Source organism: Dendrobium catenatum, unplaced genomic scaffold, assembly GCF_001605985.2.
Source record: "Dendrobium catenatum unplaced genomic scaffold, ASM160598v2 fragScaff_scaffold_490, whole genome shotgun sequence".
Taxonomy (NCBI): domain Eukaryota; kingdom Viridiplantae; phylum Streptophyta; class Magnoliopsida; order Asparagales; family Orchidaceae; genus Dendrobium; species Dendrobium catenatum.
This window is the reverse complement of record NW_021318952.1, coordinates 266947-277957: the sequence shown is the minus strand read 5'-3', so window position 1 is coordinate 277957 and position 11011 is coordinate 266947. Positions and strand designations below refer to the sequence as shown.

Below are 11011 nucleotides of genomic sequence, written 5' to 3'. Positions count from 1 at the left end.
TTTTTTTTTTTTTTGAAAAATTAAATAAAAAGCACATCACCCATCAAGCGCTTATATAATTTTGACTCCGAAAACTGTTGGCAAGTCATACATTTGATGATGAGCCTTTAAAAATGAATTTCTTTTTTTCGATATTTATACATATAATGATATAATATAAAGCTTCATAAGAATACATCCTATTGCTACAAATTTTATATTTAAGGGCGCAGTTTGGTTTGCAATGATTTAAATATAAAGTAAATAAATATAAGAAATTTTTTTTTTTAAGGTTATGTAGAAATCATATGAAGCATTTTTGTAGGAAATTTATATTCATAATGAATACTTTTTATCTATATTATTCAATCTATTTAATTTAATATTCAATCATATATTATAAATAAATAATATATTTATATAGCTTTAAAATGTTCTAATTTTAAAATATTTTAAAGACATCCTACTAAATGGATAAATTATTCTATGCGAAGATTGGATAACAGAATGTCGCCCGGAGATCCAACCGGAATGCACGACGTCTGTAATACTGAGCCACAGTGGAGCAATACGAACATAAAGTAGAGTGATATGACGTTTATGATTGATCTTCGAAATGACATTTTTTAAGATCTACCAACGACCCTTAACATACTAACAATTTTACAAAGCCCATCCTAAACAAAGTATGAGTGAAAAAGACTGAAAGAGGCAATCTCAAAGCAGTCCAACATCTTTGGCAACCAGCGCCAGTTCCTGCGCTCCTTCTCCTTCGTCCTTCTCTCTTTCCAAAATAATATTAATATTTACTCCTCAAAAATCTCCATCTCCTAGTACTTATCCTTTATTACTTTTATAAATGCTGCTTCTCAACGCACGTTATAGCCTTTCTAAACACCATCCCATATCCCTGACATTCTCTTCCTCCCTGCTCCTTTAATGCTTCTCCTCCTCCTCCTCTAATCATCTTTTCTTCTTTTCCCGCAATTCTCCTATTATCATTACTTTATTGGTTATGAATGCCTCTCGAATCAATTGGCTCACGCAAATATCAATCCGCCGCCGTGGTAACCTACCCGACTTATCTCTAGTATGACTAGGAGGGATTTTTCTTGCTGTTAAATCAAATTTAAATACATTAATAATTAGCAAAATTATACTTAATATGCTTACAAATTAAAAAATAACATGTCTTCATAGATTAAAATTAGTTTCTTTTATTAAAAAAATGAGATTATTATTATTTTCATAAAATTTAAAAACTCGCAGTTTAAAATATTAATTTTTAACTATATTTTTTTAAATTGAGATTTGAAGTAACTTTTTTTTGGTGTAGCTCGATCTTATGGTGAAAATTTTATGAGTATTAATAAAAGTTTTCTTCTTTTTTTAAAAATTTTATCTTTAGTTTATTTAAAGGTAAGGGTATTGTTATATTTAATCATAAATATTTCTTTTAAATATATAAATAATAATCATGTTTTAAAAAAATATAACGAAGGAAATAAATATGATTAATATACATTTTAAAATTATATATATAAATTTTAATCATATTATGTTAAATTATGATAGCATAAACTTCATGTAGGGCCCGCAACAGCTGATTTTCTGGAAGCGGCGGGAGGTCAAATACCTGAAGCAGAGCTCACTCTGGTCCTCCAGCTTCGACAGCGCCATCTCCCTACTCGTCCGCTCTTCCTTCACTATCCTCGCAAGAATAAAACAAGTCTTCGGCATCCCTCAAATCATTCCATACAACTCGTCTTTCATCTCCGCCACCGTCCACCCAGAAACTCCTCCGCCGGCCGCCACCACTCCAGGATCAATTATCACCACCAGCACAGCCGCTCTAACGCCTCCACCAACGACAGTGGGCGCAGCCTCTTTAGCCCCACACTACGCGAAGCTCATCGTGGTAGTGGAACGAATGATGCAGGCGCCGCGGGCTCGCGCGGACGTTAGAGACGAGATGTATGGAATGATGACGGCGAGGTTGCGGGCGATGGTGAGGTCGAGGTTGATAGGAATGGGAAGGGGGCCGCCCAGAGACGGCAGGTTGGCTTCGGAGTGGAGGGCAGCAATGAGGGAGATTATGGAGTGGTTGGGCCCGGTGGCGCACGGCACGTTGCGGTGGCATGGGGAGAGGAGCTACGAGCGGCGGAGCGCCGGAGCGGTTGTTAAAGAAAATGTGTTGGTTTTACAGACGCTTTATTTTGCAAATATGGAGAAGGTGGAGGCGGCGATTGTGGAATTGTTGGTTGGGATGAATTATGTTTGGCGGTTTGAGATGGAAGCAGGATTATGAGTTTGTGAGAGCTGTTAGTTTTCTTGATTTTTGATCACCGATGTGATGAATTTGAATGCCAGCGGCGCCGGCGGCAATGGGTGAAGGGGTTTGGATATACAGAACTACATTGGTTGCTGGGACATAAATTTGAGAAGGAATTTCTTATAACAACTTTATGAGCAATTATCAAGTATCAAATATCATTACATTTGCATGGTTTTTATATGTAAAGTGGTGCAGATCGTTTTTTCTAACCCTAATCTCAGTAAGTCTATATTTAGTTGATTTAGTGGTGCAGATCGAATTCTAATTTATGATTTAGTTAAAAAATTGGGTTGGGTCTAGGTCAACCTCCTAACCCGAATTTGAGTCATCCCTAAACTCAAGTCACTTACACATTACCCAACACTTGCCCTGGACTCTACCACTTGCACTCGCACCATGTGGTCCCTCCCTCGCTCACTTTGTGACACTCGCGACGACTAGCCTAGCCCCCACTCGCATGCTTAGTGCAATCCGCAGTTACACACCAGCATGCGCAACACATTGCCTAAATAGACTAGCCTAATGCACTCCGCAACCACGGGCCTTGCCCAAATTTGTGCACTCAATGTTGCAGCCTTGCCTGTACTAACTCACCCACACCTCAGTCGTGTTTGGCCAGTTACGGTTCTGTCGGGTCAACTCGATGGGTCAAGTCCTGGTCTAAATTTCTAACTCGTTTATAAAATCAGGTCTAGTTCCTTGCTTTCCTGAACAATTGGAGATTTAACCGAACCTCTATAAAGCTCTATTTATAATTTTGATTGACCAATCCCAATTATGCATACAATGTTTAGCTTTAGTTGATCGATCAAAGAAGTTTGAGAGATTAAAAAAAATCTAATTATTTGTGGATAAAAAATTAAGGATTCTTTTGGGACTATCCTAAATCAGCTTTCTAGTACAAATTTTTTTAATATTTATACAAGAAAGCTGCTTTAAAAAATAGTAAGAAAAATGTTCCAAACGAAGCCTAAATAATCAGGTTTAATATTAGAAAATAAAATTGATCAAGACATTTTGATGTAAAACGCATCATGAGGGGCTTCAAAATCATCTGATTAACACTAAGATTAATACAATTTAAGATATAAATGACGTTGCTAATCTCATCATAATTCAACTTAAGATATTTTAACAATATCTTTTTCATATTAAGTGATTAGAGGATCCCGTTAAGAGGCCTACGAGCTCCAAAAGATTAAACTAAGCATGCCGACCTCAAAGAACGTCGTGGATAGATTACACTCATCCATCTCCCTCATCAAATTTTGGGCCATTGTTGACTAATCCAAGGTCGCACTAAGAAAGAACACAAGATCCAATGCTTAAGCCATTCTCATAATACTTCAGTTAAAAAAAATTAGCGTTCGCTAATTAAGAGATTAGGATAATAAAAAGGAAACAAATCACATTTAAAATCTTTAAATTTTCCAACTTAAGAACAAAGAAAGCGACAACCGATCTTTGGAAACACTCGAAGCCGAAATAATCAACACCATTAAAAAAATAAGTGGTCTCTAATGGCCATACTGGCAGCGAAGCAGCTCATACTTCTTTACAGCAACAAGCGGCATATCGGATCAATCATCCGCTAATATTTTAATGAAAAATATAAATATGGATTTTAAGGTAAAAATAATATTCTAATCAAATTTTAATTATGATGAATCTATTTAGAGATAAGTGTAATGCATAAATAATACATCAAGTTTTAAAAAAATTATATTAAAATTATCTCAAAATAATTTTAATGATTTAAGATTTAACATAAAATACATATTTACTAAATTTATGTAAAATAAGTTGATTATACATAAGTGTTTATTTTTTATCTTGTCTTGACTTTATTTGATTATAATTTTTTAAAAATTTGTATAAATAATTTTTCTTATAACTGAAGGCTTCATTTTTTTACTGTTTTATAAAGATAATTTTTTAATATAAAAATCTTTTAAAAATAAAAAAATAATGGCCGAAAAGTGTCTACAATAAGCCTAAATCTTTTGCAGTCTGATAAGCATCGAATATTTTATGCTTTTTTTAATAAAGGAAAAAATATAATACTCACAATAACTTTCAAAATATCTATCTTTATTATAATATATATTTGTTCAATTATCTTTATAAATAGCTACAACTTCATTTATGAATTTATTTAGGGTAAAATTTTTTATTACTTTGTTTTTAGGAATATTGTTGAATTCTTTCGGAGAACCTTTTTGGTATTTTTTTAGAAACTTCTGTGAAGGAAAATCATTTTTTAAATTCAGATTCATTAGAGCGAGATAGCTACGGAAAAATTGCTAATAAAAAATTTCAAAGAAAAAATATTTATAATATGTATAATAGTTTTAAGAAAATTAACTTTTCTACAATAATTCTATAATAATCTTTACAAAAAGCCCATTTTGAAAAGATTTTAAATTTGTAAACTAGATACATATAATAAGTGTTATTGAAATAATAAAAATTGAAAAATTATTGAGAATTTTATAAATATTTTTTATTTTAAGGAGTTTTGAGAATACTCTCTCTCATAAGGAATCACAATCTCTAAATTCCGTATTATAAAAAATTGTTCTCTTAAATATTTTTAAAAAAAACAGCAAACAGTGGTTACAATTCATAGGAGTATGATAGGTAAAGGCATGGAGCAAGAGACGATTTAGTTCAAACATAATAAATATGAACTTCATATACCTCCATTCAGTTTGAGATGGCCGAGTTGGTCTAAGGCGCCAGATTAAGGTTCTGGTCCGAAAGGCGGGGGTTCAAAATCCCCACTCTCACAAACTTATTAGAAAATTCTTTCAGAGCAAAGGGTTTGAATTTTTTGTAGAAAGAGTTTCAGTAAGGTTATAAGTTAGCCGAGCTCTACTCATTTGATGGGAATCACAAGCATAAAAATAATTAATAATTTTTTTTAATAATTTATTTTTATTTATTAAATTTAAATATTTCTAAAAAAATATAATAAATTGTTTTAAATATTTAATAAACATAAATAAATTATATTTAAGAGTTTAAATTTAATAAAAAAAGTTTAAATATTTTGATAAATTTTAAATATTTAAATATTAAAAAAATTTTCGTGTCAAGCTCGAGCTCAAGCTCTGTATTTGACAATTGAACTCGACTCAAAACACCTCCTGACTCGAGCTTGAAACTTTCTCGCCGTCTTTTCGCCTGAGAGAAGGCGACATGTGAAATATATTACAAAAAGAGGCTTTAGAAGTTCGTAATATGCTTATGTGCCATAAGTAAACATTCGAAGTACGCAGACATTTTGCCAATTGTTGACAACAATCGAATTTTATTGTAGGAACAATAAATATCTGATTTGAGCAAAATTTTGAGTTTTATTTATTATTTATATTTTATAAAAATTTTGAGTTTTATTTTATTTTGCGGGTTTTTTAATTTTAGGTTATTTGACAAAAAACACCTTTGGTTTGACATGATCTTCAAAATCTGCTCCTCTATACTTTTACAAATGTTGATAGAATAAAAGAAAATGTTAGGTACACAAATTAGACCTTTTCTTCTTAATATTTTAATTTCACTAAATAGATTGAGGGTATAGGTAAACCCTAAAATACTTAATTATTTATATCAAATTTGATTAAAATATATAAATTAATAGGTTTAGTAACTAACATGTGTGCTTAAATTAGTAACATCAATATATAATTAGTTGTGCATGATTACAACTCCAACTCGATAAAAAAAAAATTAATAAACAAGTTTGAACATGATTTTAAAATTCTCGTCATCTCGACTTCGCCTCAAACTTGATAAGATCATAAATGAACGAGCGTAAAGCTCTACACAACTCATTTACAGCCCTATTTTGAATTGATTTCCATTTCAAAAGTTGTGCTTCAAATTGTTAATGTTTCAAGTCAATCAATGCATTGAATATTAGATTTACATAAAGAGTGATCTTAAAAAAAAAATCTTGTCCCAAACTAGGCATGAATCAACTACTAAAGATTACGCACCTCATCTTAATCTGTTGGTTCAGATATTTAACTACTAACCAAAAGGTTTTAGATTCGAGTCTAATGCATGTGATGTGTTTGAATTTGACTTAATTAGCATCAGTGGAGGAGCCAGAAAATTCATTGAGGGGGCCTAAATTATTTTATTAAAATTTTTCCTTGACTTTTTTCATCCGGGCTTGGGACTGGCATAGACATTTTTAATTTGTTTTTTTAATTGTTATCTAAAAATGTATAATATTAAATATAATATAGTAAACAACTTACAATGTATAATGTATACTCTTCATATTCTGAAAGAGTTGAATGATTACTTCGTTATCAATAAAAATTGTTGCGTTATGGAATATTCGCGGCGGTAGAGAAGTATAAAGTTTAACATCTTAGCATTGTATGAAGATCCAACACACAAACAGATGAAATATACCTCACATAAAGTGCATTACATGATGAGACTTGAAAGAATCACTATATAATCGTTTTGAGTCATAGATTTGGACATATTTGAACTCAGAGTGGGTCGAATTTGGTGTTGTTGGATTCGTATATTCGAGACGTTCAATTCGGCTGTAAGTTTGCCGAAATCAAAGTCTAGGTGGTCTCTGATTTAATTTTTGAAGTTTCCAACTTGATTTTGTATTCGAGATGCATGCCCGATCAAGATATTTTTTTTTATGATTTATCAATAATCTAAAATGATTACTTCAATTTTTGATGTAGAAGACTCATAAAATTAAAACTTCAAACAAAATATCTATAGTCTACTAGAGAAAACTATATTTTGTAGATTACAAATCAATAAATAAAATATAAATTACAATACTAACATATGTAGGTAAACATTATTAGATTTCAATAAACTGAAATCATAAACAAAAAAGGAGAAGCTTTTTTTTTTTAGTATGAGTTTTTTTTCTTCTAAAGCTACAATTAGAGACAATATTTTTGCTGATTTCTAAAATAACTTTTTAGTATAAAAATTTCTTGAATTCAAAATTTGCATACTAGAAAGCCGTTTAAAATAAAAATAATAAAGTTGTCCCAAACGAAGCCTAAATATCCCCCAAAAAACAAAAAAAAAAACTATGAAAGATCAAGATATATGGGCAATGATGTGGCTAGGGCTCACTATTTCGTAGTTGTGGCTAGTGGCAACCTTCGGTTGTGCATTTCTCGCTCGGTTGGGATGACTATTTGGTGTGTTACTGCTCTCAAATTCAAACTGGATGGTCCGTGTCTAGCTTCATAGTAGTTAGAAGCCTCTGCCAATTACTGAGCTTGATGGGTTGTTACCCCTTTGTATATTTTGTAGCTTTTTAATCGTTTTATTTTTATGCTTCATGTACTCCTTTTTATGATTTAATAAAATTTGTGTTTTTGTGGATAAAAAAAAAAAAAAACTATGGAAGATCAGGATATATCTGCTCATGGTTAGGGTATGAAATGTTCGATTATTACGGACGGTGGAAACTCGAATTAAAAAGCACTTTATTGAACTAAAGGTGATGCATGCGATGGAAGAGCGATGGATGATCACTAAGGAGGCTTAAATAAAAAGGGTTTGTTGAGAGATAAAGCCAAACAATACTAGTAATGTCATTGCTGGACGTTTCTTTATCATAGGAGGAATGCAACTTCCTCAAAGCAATGCATACTAGTTGTTTTCATCATCTTTAGTCTTCCAAACTATGAGATTAGCGTCATAAATCCTCCTAATTACTTTACTTGTGTTGACTATTGAGGTGTTAAACATATTTTCTCAAATCATTTTGAATAACATCAATTTATGTGTATGAGTGTGTGTGTGTGTGTGTGGGGGGGGGGGGCGTTGTTTGTGTATATATTATGAGCTCCAAAAATTTGTGTCCCGGCCTCTCAGCGGCCCCTTTTCTCTTTGTTTCCTATATTTTATTGTAAATAACACGTTGTGTGCATGGTGAGTCTCCTACAGTGACTCGCAGGTATTTGCATTTATTGATGTCTCACATTTGCTATGTTCTTCGATCTTTGCTTGTAAATGATACGTTGCATGTCCACGTTCATAGGAGATCCATTATACCTGCAGCATATTCACTATCATCGATTGCAGGTAGATTAATGTGTTCATTTACAAGCTGATGCTAACTGTTAGGTGGGCTGCATTCGCTCATATATCGACTTCTATTTGTTTGCAAATGAACACTCATCCTTGCGACATATTTATTGTTGCTACTTGCAGGAGCTTAGCATATTCGTTTGTACGTTGCCATCATCTATAGGGTGAGTTGCATTCACCGTACATTGCAATGCTAGATTTGCTCATATAACATGTTAATGCTTGCATTTCAACTGCTGTTAAAATTGACTGCAAGTGGATTGCGCTCATTGTACTCGTCCCTTCGTCAATATTTTCAAGGAGTTTCATTATTCACAGATGAATTTGCATATTCATCTGTACACTAATGTTGACTACCATGTGAGATGCATTTGCTACTGATTTTTCCACGCATATTGATTGGCAAGTTGTTGCATCTATTTGCATACCGGATTTGTGTTCATGGGAGATTTCTGCATGCAACTGCAAGCCCATTGAAACTATTACACTCATAGCCCATCCGTTGTTGTTGCTCATGAGTGGATTATTGTATTCATTTGTCAGTCAACAGATGTTGAACAAGCTGGCTGATGTTGAACATATGGAGACCACTACATTCATGTCTTATTCAGCATTACTGTTGTTTGTTATGTGTTGCATGCATTACAAGTCTATTGCCTTTCTTCATAGACAGCGCGTCGTGTTTGTGAGGACTTGTCATACTCATTGCATGTTGACTATTGTTTTTCACAGGGAACTATTTTATTCATTTTCCAGTGGACATTAGCATTAAATAATAATTAAATAACAATCACGAGATTGACAAAAAAAAAAAAAAAAAACATTTGAGATTTTTACCATGGTGTTGGGTTGAGTGTGAGCTCATTTTGAATGGGTTTGGGTTTATAAGTTGGTTTTGAATGGGCTTAGTGGAGAGATTTGGGTTTTGTAGGTTGCTGTTTGTGACTTTTGCCTAAACATGGGATGTGAGCGGCTGCTGGCTATTGGAAGGAGAAGGCAGAAGACTGGATGAAGGAAGCCGGCTCAGCAGGTTTGCGAGCTGTGGAAGTGCAAGTTGGAAGGGATCTGATTAGCTTGGGTGAACAGGTAGTCAGATCGAGATTCTTAGGAAATCGGAGCAGGTCGTGGATGTTTCGATCGGCTGTGGTGTCAGATGTGGAAGAGCTGCAGGAGGAAGAAGTGGTCGACGGGTATTGAAGCAGGTCGACGAGCCTCGGGATCGACCGGCTCAACGCAGGTGATCCTAACAGCTATATCTTTTGTACTATTAATATTACTATAATCTTGGAAATGAATGTGCAAATACTCATCAAAGGTAAGTACATTCTAAACATATAAAATGCGGTTAATCCTGCTGTAAACCAAAAGCAAACTATTTGTGTGAAAATTGGTGAGTACAACCAACTATCGTGAATAATTTCATCTTTGTATCAAAAGCAAGCAAGAGGCGGAATACCACAAAGATAAAGTCTATCTAAAAAAATTAATTTTTGTAATTGGAACATATTTTGGTATATGTAAGCTCAGCTGGTGTGCTTTTGGGAATAGAAGATTCGCGATTACAGTTGGACGTCAGGTTGAGGAGGAAGCTCGGGCTGTGTGGATTCGGCTGCTGGAACGGAGAGAGCAAAGAAAGATGATAGCGAGCGCATGATAGAAGTTTGGCAGAGAGGAGATGCGAGTGGGTGGAAGAAGAGCCGAAGGCTCTGTTCGTTTTGTCATTTTATTAGCGCGATCAGAGGTGCGATCGAGAGCAAGATTTTCGCTTGCGGGTATGAGCAACTGCATTCAGCACCGAATTACAGAATTGGCGACGGGACATTGTAGCAAACGACGGAATTTGAGTAGGATTTGTGCAAGATTTGAGCAGGTTATAATATATAATACATGATTTTCCACAATCTAAACAAAGAGACTTTATCGCCAACTCAAGATTCAATTCTTGAATTACAATAATTTACAATAGAACCAAACATTGCCGCCCAAATTTTCTCGGTTCTAATAATCCATATCTACATGAAAAAAAAAGAACTATAATTTTTTTTTTTGGGGTAAAATCTGAAGCTATCCTTGTGAGCAAGGGTAGTGTAGTGCTGCTTAGTTATAACAGTACAACAACAACAACAACAATAATATATTTTTATTGCACTATGTGAGGTTGGCTACATGAATCCTTCTGCTCTATCGTGTTCTGTTAAGAGTCAAATTCTCATTTAAATTTAATAAAAAATGATCATTTCTAATATTTTCTAAACATATTTTTTCCGGTCTACCTCTATCTTTAACACAAGTCAAATCTAATACATCTACTTTTCTAACTAAGTCATTGGAAGGCCAAATCATCTAAAGGCCACTCTCTCTAATCTTATATTTACTAAAGCGAAATATGTAGGAGCAATGGCTAGGAACCATTCACCGAAGATACTCCAGCAACTGAGCAGCGTGTAATAGTTTCAGCAAACCAATCACAAATTTTAGAAACGTGAACCAAGCATTCTGATCAAAATACAATCACTCAAACCCATATCAAACTTACACACGATCAAAACTGAAACCATATATTTAACAAAATACAACTAAAAGAATAGATGAAAAAACATA

General features: G+C 33.5%; 1 protein-coding gene across 1 annotated transcript in view; it reads left to right on the top strand.

The window, feature by feature from the left end:
• LOC110114252 overlaps positions 1-2523 on the top strand; it is an 8779-nt gene extending 6256 nt beyond the window's left edge. The window contains exon 3 of the mRNA XM_020847069.2: positions 1571-2523. Within this exon, the coding sequence (XP_020702728.2) occupies positions 1571-2287 (717 nt within the window). The 3' untranslated portion in view covers positions 2288-2523. The remainder of the gene's footprint in view (positions 1-1570) is intronic.
• Positions 2524-11011: the final 8488 nt, after the last annotated feature.